This window comes from Sparus aurata, chromosome 13, assembly GCF_900880675.1.
Source record: "Sparus aurata chromosome 13, fSpaAur1.1, whole genome shotgun sequence".
NCBI classification, from domain to species: Eukaryota; Metazoa; Chordata; class Actinopteri; order Spariformes; family Sparidae; genus Sparus; species Sparus aurata.
This window is the reverse complement of record NC_044199.1, coordinates 30,976,908-31,001,175: the sequence shown is the minus strand read 5'-3', so window position 1 is coordinate 31,001,175 and position 24,268 is coordinate 30,976,908. Positions and strand designations below refer to the sequence as shown.

At 40.6% G+C, this 24,268-nt stretch overlaps 3 protein-coding genes across 4 annotated transcripts; 1 reads left to right on the top strand and 2 right to left on the bottom strand.

The window, feature by feature from the left end:
* Positions 1–102: 102 nt before the first annotated feature.
* Positions 103–4,706, bottom strand: cnot8 (CCR4-NOT transcription complex, subunit 8). The gene is made up of 7 exons (XM_030438193.1): positions 4,574–4,706; positions 3,236–3,446; positions 2,506–2,699; positions 2,253–2,414; positions 1,635–1,779; positions 1,395–1,505; positions 103–914 (listed from the first exon to the last, which is right to left on the bottom strand). Exons 2-7 carry the CDS (start codon positions 3,350–3,352, stop codon positions 786–788), a joined length of 858 nt encoding a protein of 285 aa, XP_030294053.1. The 5' UTR covers positions 3,353–3,446; positions 4,574–4,706; the 3' UTR covers positions 103–785.
* Positions 4,707–5,551: 845 nt separating this feature from the next.
* fam114a2 (family with sequence similarity 114 member A2) lies at positions 5,552–13,722 on the bottom strand. Its single transcript, XM_030438907.1, has 14 exons — positions 13,478–13,722; positions 12,503–12,738; positions 12,093–12,192; positions 11,604–11,705; positions 11,362–11,465; positions 10,564–10,698; positions 9,989–10,153; positions 9,747–9,870; positions 9,575–9,660; positions 9,229–9,321; positions 8,503–8,627; positions 8,337–8,409; positions 7,804–7,857; positions 5,552–7,229 (listed from the first exon to the last, which is right to left on the bottom strand). The coding sequence occupies exons 2-14, from the start codon at positions 12,716–12,718 to the stop codon at positions 7,128–7,130; spliced, it is 1,479 nt and encodes a 492-aa protein (XP_030294767.1). The 5' UTR covers positions 12,719–12,738; positions 13,478–13,722; the 3' UTR covers positions 5,552–7,127.
* A 903-nt stretch (positions 13,723–14,625) lies between these two features.
* On the top strand, positions 14,626–20,844 carry LOC115593556 (microfibrillar-associated protein 3-like). 2 transcript variants are annotated; one of them, XM_030437113.1, is made up of 3 exons: positions 14,626–14,749; positions 15,944–16,221; positions 18,165–20,844. In XM_030437113.1, the coding sequence occupies exons 2-3, from the start codon at positions 15,990–15,992 to the stop codon at positions 18,893–18,895; spliced, it is 963 nt and encodes a 320-aa protein (XP_030292973.1). In that variant the 5' UTR covers positions 14,626–14,749; positions 15,944–15,989; the 3' UTR covers positions 18,896–20,844. The 2 variants fall into 2 exon arrangements, with proteins under 2 accessions (XP_030292973.1, XP_030292972.1); XM_030437112.1 differs by having other exon boundaries at positions 14,660–14,846.
* Positions 20,845–24,268: the final 3,424 nt, after the last annotated feature.

Sequence of the window (24,268 nt, the reverse complement as noted above, 5' to 3'; positions counted from 1 at the left end):
ATGGATTAGATTTTCCAAAGGACCTGAAATGTATCCTTCAACGTAGATATTGAACAAGCTGTGTGTCGTGTACGGCTCGTAAAAAAGATCAAATCCTTAACGTTTACATTGAAAATACAAAACAATTTAATATACAACTGTTAAAACAATGTCAAATGTAAAAACAAGAGTAACCACAACATCTGTAAACCTGACGGTGGACAGTTTGGTTTGGTGGGTGAATGTACAGAATGACAGTAGTTTGCCCATTGAAAAACATGCATAACCAAGCACAGTTATACACTGTTAAAAGTTTCTGAAAGTGGAAAAGAGCTAAAACATTTTTATTTTCATCAAAATTATACATTTTAATTTACAGGCCCTTCCAACATTAACTTAAAAAATGAAATCCCTGCAACAAGAGACACGTCCCGCTGATGAAGGAAAGCCTGAACTGAAGGATCGGACTGTTTTTTCTTTTTTTTTGTCAAGGTTTGGTCTGAAATCACAGTATGATACAGGAGCTGGTCCCATGCTGTTAAAGAAGGGCGTCACTATAATGCTGGAGCAAAAAAATCCAACAGATTAAAAGAGCGTTCTGAATATATGGCCATGTACTCAGTAAAAGTGACTAAAAAGAAACGAGTGAGTCAGTGAAGGATCCGCTGTGAGTCCATTTACAGTCACTCAGGAGGAAACTGGAAAGAAAGGTGTTTTTGTTTTGTCTCGTTGAGGGAGATCAGAGGGAATCTGCTGGTTGGGTTTTAAAACAAGTGCGTACTCCACTTGAAGATCTGAGCGCTCAGTCAGTGCTTGTTGTTCGTCTCCTCCTGGCCCGAGCTGGAGATGCCGTTCTGGGGTTGGGTGGAGCCCGAGCCCAGGCCGTACAATCTCCCACAATACTTTGCGTCATCAATGTTGTCTTCAAAGAAAAGCTGAAGAAAAAAAAAAAGATTTCAGTTAGATATAAGCAGTGCACACCTGCTATTCTTACACATTCAACTCCCACAAAATGGATCAGTAACTTCCTTGATGTGAAGTTTTTCTCTTCAAAACAGGAAGTTTAAGCCGATTTTCAACCAGCTTTGTATCACAATGGTAAACAGCTCCCAATTTTGCCTACCACTCTTCTGAAAGCAGAAATCCACAAATGTCCTGACAGAGGCTGAAAAAAACTGAACTATAAAACCCAGCAGTGTTGATCAAATAAGACCCACGAACCTGTTCGATGTCTTTTTCTCTCCTGATGTGTTTTCAGTGACAATTTATAGCGTACCATTTAGATGTTACGTGTTCCAAAACGAACTCCGAGCACAAAAACATTTGACAGTCCATAGAAGCCGATCAGCTGCAGATCAGCTCCTGCCACACAATAAACTAAATAAATAAACCTCTGGATATCTGTGTGACTGTACCTCTTTCATCCTGAAGAAAGCCATGCCGGTGAGCAGCGAGTCTGATCCAGCCTGATGCTGCCGCCCGATCCTCTTCAGCTCCAGCTGGTCTGCTACCTCCTGTAGCCCTCCCTGCACACAAACACACCAAAATCAGACATCTCAAGACTTGTTGTGACAGATGTTGTCACCTTAGTACATAATCAACACCTCTGATACATACAGTAACACCCTGCCCAGCCCTGTATGTGTCGACAGTACCTTCAGGTTCTTGCAGCTTTTCATTAAGTACTTGACATCATAGATTGCGGGAAAGAACAGGTTGAGGATCTGGAAGAAGTCGTGTTCCTCCTCAGGGAGCCGTGCGTCTGTCAGGAGCTTCACCAGATAGCCGAAGTCGTAGCCGCTGAGAGATGTAGAACAGGAAGAAAGATTAAAGTCAAGATGGTTGGGATTACACTGATGTTGCTGGGTTCAACTTAAAAGCGGTCACCATGGCACAAATTGAAGCCATGTAAAAATGCTAATGCTTCTACAGTCTTGTCAGAAATCAGTGAAAAATCCCACAGGCACTTAATTTGTGTTTTCTACAGCGTAGGGTTTAAATTAAGGTTCTTTCTCAAATCAAACATGACGGTTTTCTTTAAAACAAATTTCTGGATTGGAAAAATCTACAAAGTAAAAGAGGAAAAATCTTTGTTGTGGTCTTTGGAGTAAAAAAAAAAAAAAAAGGCTCTGCAGTGAAGGTTGCAGGTGCTAATATTCACTCCGATTGGTTTAAAATGCAGAAAGGAATGATCTGTGTTTTATAACTTAAAAACTGGGGTTAAATGTCTTCTGAACTGGGATTAATAAAGTAAAAGTTGAGTCAGAACAAACCTGTGGAAGGAGAGCCACTTGACGTTTTCACACAGCACCAGACCCGACGTCATGAGGAGCTCAGCGAAGTAGAGTGTGTCAATTCCTTCTTCTTCGTGTTTTTTGAACTGGAGGCCGGAGTTCTGTAGCAGGTCTATGGAGTCCTGTGAGTACATGTCTTCTCTGTGAGGAGAAACAGTACAGATACTCAGGTAGTGTCATCAACAATCATCAGAATCAAATGAAATAAGTTGAAAGAAAGCAGTCCGCCTACGTGAGGTTAAACTTGAAGTTGAATTGCCACGTCGTCGTGCCCGGAGGATAGTCTCCATCCTCGTTCATGAACGTGAGGCCGAGCTGGATGATCTTCAGGAGGTCGACGTTACACCGCAGCAGCTGGTACTGGTAGTCCACTGTGCTGCGAAACTCGCCGATTGGCCGGACCACGACTCCAGGGAATTCTGTGTCCTGGTAAAAAAAAAGAACTATAATAATTAAAAACTCCACCCTTCTACATTCCTGCACAGTGAGTTCTCAGTAGCATGTGATGGCTGTCACTCAACTGCACCAACATTTTTTCATTTATCACTTTTGTTGCCCTTTTTACTACCTAATACCAACTACTTCTTTTTTTACTGAAGAAGATTTGGTTGCATCTTAAAAGTTGTTATTTGCTGCAGCAGGACTCTGTTCACTGTAGTTTACAGAAATAAGGTCCTCCATCAATCGTGTCAGGTAATAGAAAGTCAAAAATATATTTCTGAAAATCCAATCCAAATAGACACTGATGCTTCTCTGGTTATAAAAAAATACAAGAATCATGAGCTCTAACAACATGTTTCCAAGACAATGTTCACATGTGTCCGGGTTACCCAGCTCAGTCATGTATCACTCATGCAATGTTTTAAAAGGTTTTATAAAACAACATCTACAATACGGCACTTTAGAAACACATTACTCAAATAAGGCAAAGTAATGTATTACAGTGTCAGACTGTAACCTACCATAGCAATGTAATTATAGCTTTGAATAATCTGCCGGATTTTCCTCATTTCATCCTCCACATTGCTCGCCCAGACTTCACAGATTATCTGACTGGAATCTGTAAGTGCGGCTGGCATGTTTGCAGGTCAGGGCGAGAGCTAAAACCCCAACAATCCTGCAGCACTCGTCAAGGGGGGCGAAGGGGAGGCCGTGTGGTGAAGAAAGACAATGCTGTGAGGGAATAAAAAGGGAAAGATGACCATCAATATTAATACCGCTAATGCTGAAACCCCTGAGGATAATACACCTACACATTAATGCACGAATCACACATTAACACATAAAAATGCTGAATGCAAAGCTCATACACATATATTATATATATGCAAATTATGAGAAAGGAAAATCAACAGAGAAACACATTTGATACACATATTTATTGATTTCTCACCAATCTAGTGCGAAAAATTACAACGAGTGTCTTCCAACGTTGCCTTTTTTGTTTGAAAGTTTGTGAAAAAGGTGACTCCTCACAGCCTACAGCCTTCTAAGTGCATACAAAGTATTTTCTTGTTCTTTCAAGTGAGAGCCTTAATTTTCTTTAAAGCAGCAAAGATGAAGCTTTGTCAGTTCCACCAGGCCTAATTAATCATATTGCCACGTTTTCTACACTTTGAAGCAGTAAAAACACACTGTGAGGATAAAACCTTTTTTTTCAAACTGCTTTACAAACTGTTGATTCAATTCTAAGTTATAGAATTTTTGGAGGCTTTACTAGTTTTTACTGACATAGAAATGTTTCAAGTTATAACCAGAGATGTTTTACTGAAGCTAGTAGCATTTTGCTCCATCATTAACATCACGGACACTGAGTTTTTAATAGAAGTTCTGGAGATAGGTATGAAAGGTGATTTCCTTTTAAATGCAGTGCCTGTGTTACCATGACATCAAGCTAGCTGTTGGTTGTTTATGATATCAGGCTAACTAACCTAACAGAAAACTAAAGTAAAGCACCACAAATGACAAAAAATTCCGTTTAATTGAAAGTCGTTGGAAATAGTTCAATAGAGTCGTTGGACATTTAAACAGCTGCAAAGTTTAAAATACTGTTCAAAACTAAGCTAACTAACGTTGTACGTTGTAGCGAGGGACCAACGCACTAGCTGAGTGTTTAGCACAAACGGCTAACGTTTACAAGCTAATCCTCGCGTTACCGAGAAAGCTAACATTACCGGAGAAAGATTAAATGAAACGACTCTTCTTTTGCACTTCTCGGGATGTCACAGCGGCTTCACACAATACAGACATGGCAGCGCGTAAACTGCGGAAGGTATAAAAGAATGAAAAACTAGGTTTACCTCAGAATTTCCTCGACGTACCCTGCCAAGCTAGTTGTTAGCGCCTCTTGTCTTCTTCTTCGTTTTCTTCTGCTGCTACTTCTCCTTCTTCTTCTTCGCGTATATCAGCGAGTCGGCGGTAAATGTGCACAACGCCACCTACTGCTTGGGAAATGTAAAGGCGTGAAATGAGCCTGCAATCATTACAAACCATTTCCCTTTCTTTCTTTTCCTTTTCTTCAAATTTTTTCACCTTTTATATATTTTTTTTTCCATTTACACATTTCAACATAATAATTACGCCGCCAACTGAAGTGAAACAAAGTCATTTTAACTGCTCAACACATTGAAAAATAAATAAATAAATAAATAAATAAATAAACATTACTTCTTCACAAAAATTCTAAATTACCATTAACACTAAATATGTTTTGGAACTATTCAGTGGTGGAAGAGGTAAATATTGTGCTTTTTATTCTATCACACTTAGTAATACAGTCATACAACAGCATAATGTTCTCATGGATAATTTTCTCCACAATAAAACCATTAACTGTTAATATTTTAAGTACAATGTGTTGATAACTTGCCTTCCTTTACTTTGGTAAAGGTTTGAATGTAGCGTTTTTAATTGCAATGGAGTATGTGTACATTGTTTTAACACAAGTTTTACTTCGACGATCTGTTAAACTTCTGTCATTTAAACTGTTTTCTACAAGATAAAGAGTCAAGATGCAAACTGGCCACAATCGAGTCTGTGGATTGAGAGACAAAAAAAACAAACGAAACATGAATACATAAATGCGATTTCGTTCAGGGAGTAACTTCATAAATACATGATCATTACACCCGTTTGTGATCGGTGAATGTTTCATTCCAAAACGTCTGGCAGCAGTCTGCAGCTGGAACAGCCTCTGCTCTTTATGTATCAGGGTAAAAAAAAAAAAATAGTCAATTTAATCTGTCATTTCCTCTTAAACACACAAACCACAGACTGGGCCTTATATGAAAGCACATTTAATTGAAAACCCATCTCAAATACCTGATATACAGCACAGTATATTGCTCTAAAGTATATCACTTCACATGCCCACAACACACAGCTGTTAGCAGTTCAATATCATAAAGAAGACCATCACGATCTCCATGGCAGATAATAAACACCTGAAGTTATTCTGAAATTTCACGAATAATGAATTGAGAGGGCAATAAGGACAAAATGACTGAAATGTACAATTTATGACATGTTTCTCTATCCGGAATTTACATGAGAGGGGAATAACGGGAACACAGAGCTGAGGATGAAACAGAAGATTTCTCTTGAGGGACCAACACTTTTCAGGATAGAGGTCAATAGGATGGAAGAGTAAGTTTCCAGACTAAGAAGGTGGAGTTAAGAGCTTTTACAAAAAAGTACTTTGTTGATTAATTCACTCATCTGAAAGTTAAAGATGTCCCGAGTACAGATCTGAGCGGTTTGGGTTGGTCTGGCTTTAACAGAACACCAGAGCTGTTTTTCTAACTCTTTTCTGGAGGTAATCCAAGTTAAGAACCACGTCTCTATGAACAATGTTGTCTCAAGCGGCGAAGTGCAGTTGCAAGTCTTCTAGAAGAAATGATGTGTGTTCCGAGTCTTTCAAGACTCTGAGAGGAAAACGTCTGAACATTCACCTAACATTCATGGCTGTAATAGTGTTTTTTTTCTGAAAAAGTTGAGCTGAGCCTCTCAATGCAGAGAGCCAAAAGCAGGAAAGCCCCTAAGTTGAACTGCATGTACGGTAATAAACCCTTTCCTTCTACAAACAGCTGTCATTAGATCTAGACTAATTACAGCCAGACTGCCCATGATTTGAGGATAATACCATGGTTGGCAAAAACTTAAAGAACATCTGTGCGTTGAAGGTGTGATTCAAGGCTTTATAAGTCAGCTGAAACCCCGTTTGTCAGAAAAAAGTCGCAGGCCCGGTGACACGTTTAGGTCCTAACACTGTGTGCTTGTTCAATACTTGTCAGTGCCCTTGAGCAAAGACGTTCAGCCTCTAACTGCTCCAGGAACATGTTGCACGGCAGTGTTTTAGAGAGACATGCATAGAAAACTGATTCCCAAATATTCTCTGTAATTGTAGTAAAGAGAAAAATATATTATCAATACATTTTGATATTTATCAAGAGATACACCTTTTTATTTATAACAAATTACCACCGGTGTACCATCGTATATGTGTCACAAGTATGTGATGGAATAAAAGAAAGAACAACAAGTCGCTCCATGTTTCAAACAGATGCATCTGTTCCCCTCACACCTGGTTGATCCAAACCCACTTAACACTGTACTTCGATGAGTCCATCTACTGGGCTTCACAATAAAACTAGCATATTCCGAAGAAGTTAACACTGTTTGACAAAAACACACTTCTCCTCCCGGGTGTGAAATTGATTTTCTCCAGAGCCGAAAACCAGACAGAGGAAGAGCTGACGCAGCCCACTTTAAAAAAAAAAAAAATAGTTTCAAAGATGTGCCAGTTCTCCGCTGTGTCATGGCGTTCGATGGAGTGCGGAGGTGACATCAGCTGGTTTACTGCTCGGTGGACTCAGATCTCCTCTGGATGTGGGAGATCTCCAGGATGGGCATCAGCAGCTGGAAAGCATCCTGGATGTAAGACGCACTGTTGGATGCCTGTGAGGAAGGAGGATTTATCACACGTCAACTTGAGGCACACAGTACTTTAATCTCTGAAATGACCGTATTTATGCCTCTGAAGTGAAACCACATGCACACCCAAACACCACATTTTTTAAAAATACTCCTAAAATGTCGAAGCGCTCCTTTGTTGATGCTGCTGATGTGTAGTAAGAATTAGATTCAGCATGAAGTGACTGAAATGATTTGGATTCCAAAATGCTCAGGTTTGCCTCCTCTGAACTGCTGCACTCCAAACTACAAGTTCAGCGTTTCCTGTTCACCTACAGGAGGTTTTGGGACCCTCCATCTTATGCAATCAGCAGAGAACGACAATTAAATACAGAGTTGTGAATTATCTGCACATAAAAATATTTAATTGTTAAATGATGGTGTACATTTGCAACGGAGAGTCACATCAAACATCATTTGTGAGACATTTTAACACCCTTTAAGGAGAAAATGACCATTATGCAGGCAATAAAATGGACAAAGATGAAACTGCAAGAGTGTTTAATTACACTGTTTATGTGTGTGTGGATGATTAGTGCTGTAGTAGCATGACACAAACCTCTAAAAACACTCCTGTTATCAGTGGGTTGAGGACGTCTCCCTTCTCGTTTGACTGTAAAGAAGAACATTTAGATCAACATAAACAGAAGAGCTGCCACTGTTATTAAAGACACCATCCTCTGTTTAGGTACAAACAAGAAGACATGTTCATTAAAGCAAATGGAAAAACTGATTAACAGGAAAAAGACATTTATTGATATAGAAATGCTGTGACTTCAGGTGTGTGTCATTAGAGGACGATCACAGATGATTGAAAGAGTTGTAGATGTAGTCACTGTTTGTCCCTCAGGTGGGATAAGCTCTAAAAACACAGGATACTACACTTCCCATAATGCAGCTGGAGCCATTAAAAAAACACTTAAACGGTGATGAAAATTCAGATCTCGCCATGATCTCTAAACAAATTCAGTAATTTGGTGAGCATCTGTCTGTAATGATGAATGTATTTCCCATATTCACGTCTGTTTCGGCAGTAAAACTCTGATCCAAAGAGCTGCCGTCTGTTAAAATCACAAAACGCAGAACACTTACCCCTGCTGTTGTTAAACAGGATGTGAACTTCTTGGAAAGCAGTGAGATTTCTTTACACAGGACAACAGTTAACCTGACGGAAATACAGAGTTCAGTTAAACGACAGATAAAACAGCTGCTGCAGCGTCTCCACACACATTCAAACAGGGAGCAGATGGAGTCTTACTGTGACAGAACGCTGGCCTCCGTGCTGCCGTTGGAGAAGAGGATCATCTCAGCCAGCTTGTGGAAAAGCTCGATGGATCGAGCTGTCAGCTCTGCCAGACTCCTGATGGCTGCAGCATGAACCTCCTACACAATTCAACACACACACACAGTTAAACAATTAACTGATCTACAGTATAATCAATAGATTTGAAATTGATCTCTCAGTAAGTTAAAGCTACAGTGTGTCATTTCTGCGGCTTCGGGTTTCAATCAAAAGGAAAGAAGTAAGTAGTGTAGGATCACGGGAGTGCTGTGTGTGTGTCTGTGAAGTTGTGTTCAGAGTTTGATTAAGTAGTAAAGTTTGATTCGTGTTACGTTTGGTTTCATTCGCTCACATCTTTCCTCACTCTCTGACGTGTCATCCTGTGTTTCCTCGTAAGTTTAAGAGACAGGCGACCGAATAAAACACTCTATAACCTTAAATGAAATTACAAATGTCTCCTGGTTCCAACAATCCCGGAAACGTTCATATGTCTCTTGAACTAAATATTATATATCTAAAAACTAACTTCATAACTCGATACCCTGAGCTGCCGTTCTTCCACACTGTATTAGAACACGCCCGAGCGTCGTGATAAAGCTACGAGTCTAACCTGTTTTTAAAAAAGCAAGTACATCCGAATGCAGCCTCAAATGATCCCTCCTTTGTAAAGTACATTATAGATCATTGTTAATATGAGCGTACCTCTACAGAGAGTGTTTTCTTTGCGTCCTCCTCTCCCTCTTCCTCCTCTGGATTGGTTATATCAGTGATCTGGCTGCAGGTGCTCTTACAGGCCTGTCGGAGGTCGGAGAACATGCCGTTACATTACTGAGGTTTGTAAACCACTGTCACGATCTAACACAACCCAAAACCACAACCATGCATTACATACTACATCTTTGATACTTACGCTGTGTCAGACAGGTTTAGATTCAACTATACATTCAATTTTATGTCTGAAATTTGAAAACTACAACCTCAAAAATAACTTTGTCGACTAGGACAGAACAGGAATCTGATCCAAAACACAGAAATGTGGAGTTAATACCTTGCTGAGTTTTTCAGCTGTAGCAGAGACACTCAGACCCTCCAGGGCCTCCGTTAACTCTCTCTCAAACTCTGAGCCGTCTTCATCTGGAAATACAAATGTATAATCAATCCTTTCAGGTGTTACATCAGTTTGTGCTGTATTCTTCTTTCAGGGAGTATTTTTAGGATACCTTTCTTCTCGTCCACCTCCTCGTCATCAAACTCCACCAGGGAGAAAGCGTCCTTGATGAGTTCCAGCTCGTCTCTGAGCTGAACCAGCTCCTCTCCTGACAGAGTGGTCAGCACCGACTTCACCTGCAGCAAAAACAGATTTCACCAGATTCCATTGAATCGTGTTACGTAAAAACTATGTGTCAGTACGTCTATATATCCACAGCAGCTGTCATGTTTTGGAATGAAACTCTGATCGTACCTTCGACTCGCTGTCTCGGGACAGAATCTCCAGCGCCTCGAGGTGCGAGAGACCCTGAAACTCATCAAACAGCATCCCATAGTGAGCGACCACCTTCTTCTCTGAATCAGACTCTGCTGTCTCTGCTGTCTGCAGCTCCTCGCGCTCCTTCGCCTCCCTCAACACCTAAGGGAGGGAGAGAGGCGAAGAGTTAAAAGAGAAAGGGAGGGCAGATACATCAGTAACCTGTCAGACAAAGAAGAATAAAAATGGTTCAGGTCAGCTGAAGTTTATATCGTACACTGATAAGGAGTCATTGAAAACAACACTCTTTACTTTCATCCTGTTATGTCTTGTTTTGCCTTGGTTTTGCTGATGAAGACTCTAGTTGCATAATGATTTAACACGTGGGGTGAAAATAATGTAGGAACTCCCTCCCAAGTTTTTCTGACCAAATTTAGATCAGCTTCAATCAAACTTGTTCTGGCAAGTTAAACATTTGGATGTCTTATAATCGGTAAAACAGCGTGTGGTCTCATCTGCTTCCATCTTTTCTTTGAGCTCCTCATTTACATGTCCGACTGTGGTTGAACTACCTGAGACAGAGTGGCGTTCCTGATCATCAATCCTTTGGTCTTCTTAAAGCCGGGATCGCCTTCTGCTATCACATCCATCGTCTTCTTCCCGATGAACTCCAGAGCGTCAAGACCGCCTGTTATCACTGTTTTCCCCTGTGAGGAGGAGAGAAGATGAAGAGCTTAGTGTCAGTGTAATATCCACATCAACAACACCGGCTCTTAGCGAACGGCTTACTAGAAATATAAGATACTTGAGTGAATTAATTAGTAATTAAGGAGCTTAAAACCTTGAGTTATAACAAATGTAAAGGCTGTGTTTCGCATAATACAGAAGCATTAAGCCACAAAAAAACAAAAAAACAAACTGTTGTTCTCTGGTGATGCAAACTGGCTGCACCTGATGAACTAAAGACATGTCTGAAAATCCAAAACAACCTCAAATCAGGACATACTTTGTCACTGAAACGTCAACAGGATTGTTTGCATTACAAAGGTTTGGAAAGTGTTTTACAGACTGAACAGGAAAGAAAAAAGCTCTGAACTTATAGGAGTCATATTTGCATTCTTGGAACATTTTAAAAGCTGAATCAAGAGTGAATTGGATTGACATGACGAAAAATAGTAGAGCTACTGGAAAAAAAAAAACAATATCGCAATGTTAACATTGCTCAAGAGCTGTGTGTTTTCAATATCGGTGCTCCACACAAGAATAACTTCTACTGGATCATGACAAACTGTTTATAAGTTAAACTGAATTTTTTTTGAGGGGGAAAACTTCCCTCTCCTCCAATAAATACAGGGAATATTTCTGCTTACAGTACTCTGCACAACGCTGGTAAGCGACGTCAGCATTCCCATTGCACTGCCCACCGCTGCCGACCCATCTGCTGCCACTTTGTCTGCCTCACTGTTGCCTTCACCTGCAGGAGAAGCAAAGACGATGAATATCATTATACATGTTTGAAACCATATGAAGAAAATAAGATCTGTGTGATGAACAGACTCATTTTCATATTTGTACAAGTTAACTCAACACACAACATACAGCAACACCTCACCCAGCTCTTTCTCCTCTTCTTCAACTTGTGCAGAGAGTTCAGTGGGACTGGGGATTCCCAGAGACGTCTCCGCCTTCTCTATCACATTTGTGAGACCCTGGCCTGGGTGGACAGGAAAGACAAGCAGTACTGTCAAGATGACAACCGGTTAAAAAGCCAACCACCATAAATATTGTGTATAATACAGAATGATTAGGTGTTGACTTAAAGAAAATGAATTGTCATCTAGTTTGATAATCTATTACGCGTTCTAGCAATTTTTGAACAAAAATGTCGAACATATTCTGGGTCCAGCCTCTTGAATGTGAGGGTTTGTTGCTTTTTTCTTTTTCATTTACGACAGCAAATGAAAACTCTTTGGGTTTTGTACAAAATAAGCAAATAAGGAAGTCACTTTGGGCTCAAGGAAATTGTGAAGAGCATTTCTCTTTTTTTTTTTTTAAATAAAATGAAAATTATTTTTAGTTTCAGCCCCCACTCGATACTCACCTACGGTGGCCACAGTAGCTGTTGCTGTAGATAAGATGGATTTTCCCCAGCTGCCCCAGTATCCCCAACCACCCTGAGACACAGTGGACTCACTGGGTGTCTAAGAGAGAGGACGCGAGGGAAAGACAAGAAAAAGGAAGGAACAGAGGTTGTGAATGATGAAGACATGATAAATAACTCATCTAAATAATAGACTGGGAAAATGCAATTGATCCAAGACGAGCTTTACCACCAGTGTTAAAAAACTTGCAAAAACAACTGCAGACTTCTGTGAAATTAACATTTGTCAGCTATCGTCAAGTGAGTTCAACTAGTCAAACAATTGGCGAGGCATTCCTACACAAGTTAAGTTCTCTTTTTATCGATATTTATACTTTTATTTAGCATGAAGATAATTATCTCATCAGTGCCTTGGTCGGCTGCTCCTCTACTTTCGGCTTCTCCTCGACTTCGGCTGCAGGTTTGGGTTCTGGTCTCCTCCGGGCTTTCCTCGTCGGGGCCACGTCTGTCGAGGTGTCAGGCGTGATTTCTGAGGAGCTGTCGGGCGTTCCGGCAGGAGAGGCATCCTGACTCTCTGGTGTTGACACCTCTGGAGCCTCTGCTGCTGTGGCTTCACTGTCTGACATCTTAATGTCTTAGCACATACCTTCAAAGGGAAAATACAATGCAGGATATAGCTATTAGACAAACAAGTATCCAGTCAAACTGACAGCACCTAAGGCACTGTTAGAATCAAATGTTATAATAATATGTGATGCATTCATTACAGGCAGGGCCTTTTAGCAAAATACTGTAATACACTGTTTCAGTGAGACCAGTTTTCCTTCAACCAGCTGTATCCTACCACCTTTCCCACAATGCATTTCACCAACACCCAGGGAACAGCAGTCAACTATTAAGCTGCTGGTTTTCTGAACAGCTGGAGATAATGATAGTTTAAAGTCCAGCCTTAGAAGTCTGAAACCAGACCTTCATAATGTATTGTGCACTGCAGTGTACATTGTCCACAGTATACTTTACTGAACATCTACATACTGAATCTCTGTGCATTAAAGTACAATTTCATTAACTACACATCAAGAACAGGTATTTATAAAGAAACATATTACATAAACCTTACCTTCAGATCTGTAAATCATACAACCCATTAGCTATATGTGCTATTGTAATAAAAGCATTGCATTGGTATTCATGCTTTACTTATGCTAACGTTAGTACTTTTGCTAAGCTAATGACTCGTTCACATAACTGACATTATAGCTAGGAGGAACGTTAGCTTTGTTTTCATCTTCCCTGTTATGAATGTTATCTGTTTTAATAATTTTCGATACATTAACTGACGTTAATAAACAAGACACACTGTAAACCTGGTGCTACAAACTCACCTTCTCTCCTGTCAAAGTCTGGATGCTAACTAGCAGTCAACGTAACCGGAGTCTCCACCGGTTTCCTTTCACAAAATCGACAACAGGAAACTTTATCTTCTTTATTTCGGTTTGCACTTGTCTTTTTACACGTTAAACACCTCTCAGTTTTCCACTAAACAGTTTATTGACAGAGGTTTTCTCGCTCTTTTTGTCCACCATGGATTAGCCACGTCACAGTTTGTTTTCACTGAGCTGCTCCAACAGTTAGCAACACTGAGGAATTTAAGTTCCGCTTGGAATCTTCAAAATAAAAGTGTGCCAAGAACGTTGGCGTTTTGTCTGTGAAATTAAAGGATATGTCGACGTGGGAATCTTTATCATCACAAATATAAGAGCTCCTACCTGGATTAATATTCAAACAGACACTTTCAAAAGAGATTTGTCGATATATTTTATGATACATAATTTGTTTGTATCCCGTTGGTGACAGACGTTATGATTTTACTTTGAAGTGTCTTCTTTCATACTACCGGTCTTTCCTTAACGCTCGTTTGGTCGCTTGACGTAAAGCCTAAACGTGTCAAAATACGTTGATAAAATAAAAGCATGACTTCCGAAACCGTCAAAATAAAATATTTTGGACTTCCGGCAACAACGAAAAAACACCTGTTAATAACTTTGATTGCCAAGAATAAAACTGTTTAAAATATATCAAAATTAATTTGTCATTCATGTCAGCTCAAAAAATAAGTTATCAATTCTTGTATTCATTAAAAAACAGGACACTTACAATTATCAATAAATACACACAATTAAAGTCAACATTGTAGAAAAAAATAAGGTGCTTTGACAGCCAAAATTACATTTTGATCAAACAGTTTTTAAAATAAAGATAAGATTATATCTCGCGGTTAATACTGTTTTGTTTTTTTTGCCTTTGTCAATCCAAAATGTTCTGCGTAAAAGCAATGAAATTAAAGAAACAAATAGTCATAAAACCTGTTGGAATATGTAACATCCCCAACACGTTTAACTAGCTTCAGATAAATAAATGAATATGCTGAAAGATAAATGATTGTTACCATCATAATTAAGTGAAAACAGAAGTTTTGTTAAAAACCACAGTTATTTCCCTTCAGGCCATACCCTGAAGGCACCAACCTGGATGACAGAGTTGAAAACAGGCCACGCCCACTCACTTTACCTGAAGCAGGAAGTGGACGGACTGGACGGATCGTGTGTGCTTTGCTTAACACAAGAGGATTAAAGCTGAGCAGCGGACTAAAATAGGTAAAAGAATATATTTTAACATACAGCAAGTTACTGAACATAACTGATGCTTATGCCGGTCGAGGATCTGATGTTCTGGTCGCTGTCAGAGCAGCAGGTGAGAATCTCCCATCTCATGTGACTCACAGTCTGTCTGAGGTTTTGGTATCAGGTGTTTGAGTTTCATGTGTGTGCTCCTTTCCTCCTCTGGTGGCCGGCTACAATCCGCCCATAATCACACATCTAAATAATTAATTCATAGTCATATATTATGGGATGATTGTAGTAATGGTATAAGAATAAGGTGATTTTATAGCAACTTGTCTAATTGGAACATCACAGGCATATTAGTGTTAACATAAATTAAAGGTAATAATACTATGACTGATTTTTAAAAGTAATTTTATATATTTGATGCATGTTATGTCTAAAGATAAGACTTGAAATAGGACAGGTGAGGCAAAGTTCACTGATACAAGATAATAAGTTGCTTGCCATAGATAAAATGAAACACCATCCTACAAGACTGTACGTGCTCCATGTATTCCTTACTTATAAGATATTTTCACTCCATTAGCAGTCTTATATTACCAGAGATTTACAGTCTGTGAATAAATGTAAGGAACACATAATTTTACTTTTTAGTCTTCTACAGATTTAGTGCACTGGAATTAGAGTTTTTAAAATGTGTCTGCAGGCTTCCTCTCCAACGGTGCTCTTTGGATATTGTGTCATAACTCATTAACAATTACCTTCATTACTTCACTGTTTATTTTAAAGCGCTACAGAACTGACCTCTGTTTTTCATGAAGCGCTGAAAAGTCCAAAAGTGTCAAAGCGACTATTTCAGCTGAAAAACAATTTAAGAGAAGTCCATATTACAAATGAAATCTATATTATTGTAATTTAAAATGTAATGCCTGAAAAGAAAAGCAAAAAAGTGTGAAGAAAAAACATAAAAATACAGTTTAAACTGAAGTTTTGGTCTTCGACTTCCAGAAAATGTGGTTAAATTTCACAGCTACAACTCATTTCTACATTTAATTAAAAAGTAATTGATGTGAGTGGTAGGTCCCGAGGATTTATGTGTGTATGTCAAAATACTGAAGACTGCAGTGATTCATCATATATAGGCAGGACCATTAAATGAAGTGAGGTTTTAACAGTCCTGTGCTGCTGCATGAGCCATAACCGTTGACTGTTCCTGTTCTGCAGGTTTGTCTCGTCTGAAGGTGAGCTGCCGCTGGAACTCCTTTTCGCAATGTCTTCAGCTCAGAGACACCACCTGTCACACCTGCTTCTCACTGTCCTTCTGGTTGGCGGTTGGACCGCAGACGGAGCTCAGAACGGATCAGAGGCGGAGGGGGCGTCCTTCAGCGTCTCCTCCAGGAGGCACATCGTGGTCAAGGAGGGATCCAGCGCACTGATCGAGTGTAACGTGACTGGAGGCCATGATGACATCAAGTGGTACAACTCTAAAGGCCCTCTGCTCGGTGAGGAGAACATGCTGTGCTGAGAGCAACTCGACTTTTTTTTAGCACCACGGAGACATTCAAGTCACATACTGAAAAGTTTTAAAACAAGGAAACTTTGAAACCAGTTCTCCCACACGCCATGAAACACCCAGTAAAATGTGGTCTACAAATCCAGATTAAAACAAATGCTTTAAATCTAGAGATCATCATGTAATTGAAAAAGTCGAGGGGATTAGGAGAGTAACAACAGGTGTCACTCAGGGGAAAAGAAAGCAAGGAAACTGTGGTTCGAGCTCAAATTAATAACATATTACCACATTTAAAGCAAGGTTAAATAGTTTGAAAATAATGTGTGGTTTCAACTTGAGTGAAATAATAATCACAGAGAGGAACAGAGGAGGTGGCCTACGACCCACACACAGTGCAGTACTGAGTTCCCTCCCCAGACAGCTTAACAAGCATATACACCTGGGCTCACCTAGCCTTAGCAACCCACATGAAGACCAGTCAACGACCCGCAAGTGGCCATAACGTCCCTGTAAGGACACTCCCACGCAGAGTTTAAAAGCCTGCAACTCCCCTCCAGTTAGTTAGAAGCCTCTTGGTCAGAGGTGAACAGCCCCCCTTTATACTCACTCACAAGTACTGTCCACCTAGGTGATGAAAAAACACACCTCCGTCAGTACACAGCAACACACATTCAGCACACAAGCTCCCAAATGTGCCTGGTGCTTCTGGCTGCAGCTCCCCATGGCTTCATCTCCAGGCTCCTGGGTGAGGACGTCACCTGGTGAGAGACACACAGGAGACAGGAGCAGAACAAACGCATGGCACCACGGCAGTCAACGAAAGGTTACATATGATTAAGCACAGTATTAATATAGACGAATAATACATATAATTATAATAATATGAGTATAATTTATCAGAACGTTTCTCATTATGTCAAATAAACTAACGTAGCCTGAAAACTGTGCATACTGGCAGTTTTAACAATAAAACATAACCTACAAAAAACAAAAAGCAAAATAATTTCACAATAAAATAAACAATGTTCTTGTGTTAAACTATAAAACAAAATAACAGAACATTTTGTACAGATGACAAGATTTTCTTCTGACCAAAAAGGTGTATACTTTTGCCGTCCAGAGTAACAAAAGTAAAATGATGGTGACATTAATTATAACCCTAACCCTAACGCGTTGACATGAAAATTAAAAGTAAGCAAATGTTCACATTTAGCCCAGTTTAACCCAGTTTTAAGGTAAAAAAAAAATGCTGGTATGGCACAAATAATGCTACCTCTTTATAATTTCATGCTATCATTCTACCTCTTGTTGGCGTCGCCATCATGAACCTTCATCCAGAACATAATGCTGCTTTCATCTCATCAGCTAGTGTTTTGTGTGACATTAAAGGTGTTATATGTAAGAATTTTAGTTGAAACCATAAAGAATCACATAGAAGTATACTTTAACAACACTTTTTACATTATGACGTTTATTTGAAGTTAGCGTGCTAACTAGCTAGCCCCAGCCCGTGTCGTTTTGAAAGTTCCTGTGCAAGCCATATCCCATCACAGTAACACTGACACTCCCTCAGTGCTCCAAGCTCTGTCCATACTTCTGCTGCACTGCTAACTGTGCTAACTAGCTAAAGGTAGCTACAGTAGGCAGCAGTTAGCGGTTATTCTGGTGATACGCTGCCACATATTTGTTTGGAGTACAACAAGATGCCAATTCTTACATATCGCACCTTCAAGTGAAACTGAAGTGAAATTAGAGTTAAATGTTTGTTTGTTCGTTTGTTTGTTTGTTGGCTGGTGTAAATGTGTTTTCATGCCACATTCCAAACTGCTTGATGAAGGAGCTGATAAGTTGTCCCAATTCTGAACTCACATTCCTAAAATGAAACCTGTCTTTGTCTTGTTGCCTTGTGCGTCTTGTGTGTCTTGACACTAGGCGGGAAGTGGCAGATTGAGGAGAACGGGGTCCTGAACATCACTGTTGTCTCCTTCGAGGACCGTGGACGCTACACCTGCGTCGCCTCCAGTGCCGTCGGTGGGAGCAAGAACTACACCATCACTGTGCGTGTAGCCCACAACAACAGCGGCCTCGGCCTGTACTTCGTCATCGTCTGCCTGGTGGCCTTCACCATCACCATGATCCTCAACGTGGCGCGGCTGTGCATGGTCAGCAGCCACCTCAAGAAGACGGAGAGGGCCATCAACGAGTTCTTCCGCACCGAGGGCGCAGAGAAGCTGCAGAAGGCGTTTGAGGTCGCCAAGCAGATTCCCATCATCACGTCAGCCAAGACGCTGGAGTTGGCCAAGGTCACGCAGTACAAGACGATGGAGTTCGCCCGACATATGGAGGATCTGGCACGGAGCGTTCCTCTGCCGCCACTCATCATGAACTGCCGCACATTCGGGGAGGAGGGGACCGAAACGGGAGAGCACGTCAGGACATCGATGCCTGGTACCAGACAAGCTATAGGCCCGTCCTCACCTGACAGATATGGAGAAGAGGAGGAGGAAGAGGTGTGTCAGGCACTGCTGTCAAGTGAAAGACAAGGGAACAATGGACGCGGCATCAACACAAAAGCTTCAGTCCACACAGTTAATGAGAAGGTCACCCTCGAGGATCAGGCGCCAGGCTCACGAACAAGTGTGTCCTATGAGAGCAGCATATAACCTGTCTCAGTCTGAATCCCATCAGAAGAAACACCGTTTCTGAAGTGTTAGGAGTTTAGATGCACACGACCGGAAGAGATAAAAAAATCTTTTAAAAATGGTGGTGTTGGGTATCATTTACATTTTGGTGATTCTGAAACAGTTTATTGATCCTGGATCCAAATCATGTACGTGCATGAAAAAAAACCTCAAACATGTTGAAACCATAAAATAACTTTATTGTAAGGTGATAAAGAGTCCTAACTTCCAGAGTACTATGTCATTCTTTTTGATTAAAAAGGTGTCTTGCCATGAACAAGAACATGAACATCACATCCATGGCCATGAAAATACTGCATTCATGCCGAGCCATGTTCTTACTCCTTCCTGCACGGAAATATCTCCACAGTAACCTCAAATCTCTCGTTTGTCCACAACACAAAGATATTCAGTCAGATGAGGAAAGAGAGCAGGACATATTTACATTTAAGAAACTGGATTCAGATCATTTTGGCTTTTATGCCATAAAAAAAACAAAACCTCAAGTCTCTTAATCGTTTATCAAAATAGTTTGCAACTAATTTAAAAGTTGTCAACTACTTGATTAAGCATTGCAGCTCTACTAGCAATGGAGGGAGACTCAAAGAAACTGAATTTGAATCTGTGATCACCGCGACGCCACATCGCTGACATGTCATTTTTCAATCGTTTATCTGCGATCAATCACTCAATCGAATGATGATCAACTAATGGTGCTAGTAAGTTTGACCAGAGCCGAACTGCATCGACAGAGCTCAGAACTGTATTTCCTCTCGTCTTCACTATGTTAAGTTTTGTTTGCGTTTTTCATGTTTGTGCGGTGGTTTACCTTCAGTTTTCATCCTTTGGGGTTTGTCTGCGCACAGTTTGGTGTAAGAGCTCGTTTTCCTCCTTCAGAAGATGAAACATGCTGCCGGTCACTTTTGTTCACTTTGACAACAAAAAAACGTTGCAGTGAAAAATCCTTATTGCGTCGTGTAGATTGTTCTCATGTCACTGCTTCCTGTCAACGAAGACTCTTCACAGACTTGATTGCCATCTCCATGTCTCTTTATCTGACTGTCTGTTAGTCAGGACCGCAGTTGATTACATGTATTTTTTAGTTAACAGTCAACACGAAGCTTCCAGCTATTTTTACCGTTCAGAGGCGGCAAAGGAACTGAAATATGAATGTGATTATTTTAGTGTTAGCGCTCCAAAATATTTCTGCCGGGAAGGGAAGCGTCTCGTAAAAATTGTGCTCATAAATATTCAGACATCATCTATCACATTGTGGTGTGTGCCTGTCGTTTTTTTTTCTTAATCTATAAAGTGACGCAGCATTTGCCTCTGTATTTATTGCGACATTTGTGAGTTATATTTAACGACGCGATGAATAATTAGATCGAAGAAGTGTGAAAGATAAATATTGACTCGTTTGGAGCGAGTTTGCCGGTTTTGTGTCGAGGATTTTTCGTACGCGTTAATGTAAATACGCTTCTTTGCATATCTTGGGAATGAAGTTGAATAGTTTCTCTACAAGCCGTAAAATAGAGACTTGTTTGTTATATTCCATTAAAAATAAAGTGTGGAAAGTTTGTTAAAGCTCTTTTAAACCACATGTGGTTATGAGGAGTTCTTATGACCTAAAAAAACAAAACATGTCGAGAGACCCTGTCAAACTGCCACTTCTCTTTGTCTCAGAGGGTTACGTCAGACATTTGTATCATATAAGGTGTATAAACTGTGAACTATAGGTGAGCAAAAAGGATTTTTGGGAGAAATTATGATGCCGTTATGCACTTAAATCTTTCTATTGTTTCTTTCTCAACTGCTGTTGCTGAGTGAAATGGTTTTGCTTTTAAGTATTCATAAAGAGACAGTTCTCAGGGACCGACGGCAAATCTTTTTATTTTTCTGTAACTTACAATAAACACGACCAACACATTGCACATGTTTGTCCCGTGGTGATTTCTGCTCCTTCGGGTAACACTTCTGTCGAGCCACCGAGTGGAGCTGTTGGGTTAAACATCACATCCGTGCGTCAGACACAACACTGGTGAAGGGTCATCGATGAACACTTGATATCATTTTTAGAGGAACATGGAGGGAGATGAATGAGCACCTCTCAGGGGGGAAGTGCTGCTTTAGGTCCCAGATTTCTGTCTGTCTTGGTTGAAGTAGTGAATACAGTTTGAAAATCTGCAGTTGTACTTCTGTGTGTCACTTGTCAGTAACTGTAGTAGAATTTCACAACATGTGGGCACCGTGGTAGTCTTTATATACACAGTAATATTCCTACCAGGCAGGAAAATGAGGGGGAGAGTGAAGGGTAATAAAGGGTGCCAGCTGTAACCAAACCGTCCAGCCTGTCCTCATCAGAAAAACGACCATACGACCACTTTGCAAGCAGCTTATTACTCATATTTCCTTTTAATGTTAGGCGGAGACCTTTATCGGCCGCAGTAAATATTAGGGAGGAAGTCAGGTGGTATAAAGTAACCAATTAATGTAGTTAAATCATGTCAAATACTGTACATAGCATACATAGTTTGTTTTTTTTAAAGCCGAATCATGATCATGTCCTGAACCTAACCAAACTAGGACCACACTACAGAGGTCCACTCTGCCGTTCGCTGGTACGCTGCACGGCAATGTTGTTTTGAGAGCGTTGACGTGTCATTTTGGAGTCACTGGCAATCGACGTGTTCAGTGGTTTAGGTATGAGGATGTTTTGAAACCGGCGCCGGTTGTAACCTTTTAACTGTAACTGTAACCATCGGGCGACCGAGGTGCTCCATTTAAACAGTGCTTTAAACACAACGCAGTCAATCTGAAGTCCTTCACTCAGTTCACAGAGAACGAAACATAAAGGAAATCATGAAAGCGGAATGAAAAATGTTTAATTACAGTACACGTTTAAAGAAAAGAAAATGAAAATCCAGCTCGAACTTTCGCTATTGTGTGTCAGGTTGATATATTTAATGTGTTTGGGAGCTCTGTGTGGAAACTAAGCAGAGTTAAAGACCTGAGGCACAATAAAGCACTACAAGTATTTTGCAGATATGGGAAGAGGATGATATCTGTAGAAGCACGTACACACGTAGAGACAAAGCTGATATTTAAAAAGTTTTTCGAGAGCTGAAAAAAGAGAAAGATTGTTCTCACCAAAAAACATCGAAACCGATAACTTCCTAGTCGGCGCCTGCCTCTCGACAGCCCCTCTCCTCTGAAATACAAACATCTGGCATCAGGAAGAAGACTCAAAGAGGCAAAGTTGAAAATCAAACAGCTCGGAGCCGCTGTTTGTTCCAGCCTCCGTCACGCTGCTGAACTCGGATGGTAAAACTTGCATTCGTGCAATAGAGCAAAGTACAATACATCAGTTGTTCAGCGCATTTTCCACTTTCATTCATAGTTTGTTTTCAAGCCGTCCTGTTGTAAACGTCAAATGTCTCTTTCATGTTTAAGATGTTCTCCGGCGAGGCGGCTGCCTGGCATCCTGTCAAATGCTTCAAATGCTTCGTGATGTTTATTTTTTCATGTGAAACAAAAGAATGTAGCTCTGCGTTCAAGACAGATTTCCCCTCCGGACTGTAAAGTTTAAACTCTCCTCTACGCTAATTTTCACTGAGAGAGTGAACGCTTTCAAGCTTTGGCTGTAATTTATCTGCAGAAACACACAACCAACGCGTTCTCACATTTTCCACCTCTGTGAGCAAATGATGCACTCAGGCTTCATTAGGCTCATCCCGCACACGGCTGCTTTGTACTCACAGTACTCTCCCAAAAGGTTAATCTCCTGGAATACAGCAACCAGCCTGGCCTACCTGTGAAAGAAGCAGGTTGGAGAGCAGCCCAAATAACAATAACCTTGGGCCTCTGTGTTGAATAACTCAAAAAATCCATCCTTCTTCCCTCTCCTGTCCTCTCTGGAGGCAAGCTTATCTAAACAGAATTGATTGGTCGGAGCGATCATTCATCATGCCGAGCCAAAGCAGACGTTTAAGGAGAGAGGGAAGGAAGATTTTAAAGATAGGATATTTTCAGCAGGCCCTCGGTGTCGAGGTAAACTAAACACATTGATCAGGTTAAAAAGGACAGAGACTGTGTGTGTGTGTGTGTGTGTGTGTGTGAGGGAAAGAAATACAGTATATGAAAGATTGATTAGCTTAAAGGACAAATTTATTCAAACATCTCTCTTGTGTGTGTTTGTGTGTGTGTGTGTGTGTGTGTGTGTGTGTGTGTGTGCGAGACAGGGCATTCCACAGACTGCCTGATTATGCACACTTACATAAATGAATGAAGCCGCCGTGTGCAGTAAATTTGGGCCTCTTGAATTCAAATCGCTCATAAAATCGGGTCAGTAGAAAAGTGTCTCTAATTGCATTTTTATTCCCAATCAGCCTGAAGGAACAAGACCGGGAAGAAAGAAAAAAAAAAACAGCCAAGGACAGTAGACGATGAATCAGACGACACGACGAGTGAAGTGCTCGTCATATCTGTTCATCAGGCGGCAGGACGCGGCGCAGACGCTGCGGCCGTGATTAGCTCTGCTGCTCCGTCCACTGGCATGACACCAAACACGGTGTTGTTCTCTTCGCTTTGAGATGAACCGTACACTGAAGGACACTCCAAACTTTGTTTTCTCTCTCTGCAAAGACAACTGTAATTGCTTTACTTTGTTACAGCTGGTTAGAGGAGATTCTTCCTGGCAGGCGTTCGGCGTTCAAGTTCATCACAAAAGTTGTTTGAGTGGGGTCGAGGTCGGGACTTCGACGTTGAAATGGGGCCAAACACAAACTGTTGACACAAAGTTGGAAGAACTCCTAACATCGCTGTACTCCACAGCATTAAGATTTTGGCTTTGCTGAAATTAAAGGCCAAACTGTGAAACACAACCTCGGACCAGAAGTACACAAAACTGTTTGGACAGGAGCGTCCACATGTTGTTAGCCATGTGTCTTGCACTCTGTGGTGGGTGGAGCTGGTGCGGTTTTCAACCCCATCGTCCCACGTACAGGGAAATGTTGAGTAAGCATCCACTGGGATTTCACCAAACACAAATCTGCGTACTCATTTGAATCATTTATTCAGTTGTAGGTTGACAGAGAGACTACTGATTATTGTGGAGGTATTTCTCCACAGTCATTTTGCACTGGTCAGAAAAATTATTCAGCATATCTGACACGTCATAAAATGTCATTAATATGGGATTATATATGCTGTGAGCTGCCAACAAGACTGATTTAGAGCCAAAATACCAGAATTTTTTCTTTTTTTTACCCACCCTGGTGAAATATTACCTAAATGTGAACATTTAATCAACTTCTTTTGAGTAGTCGGTGAAAACTTTTGAACAAACTTTGAATGTCT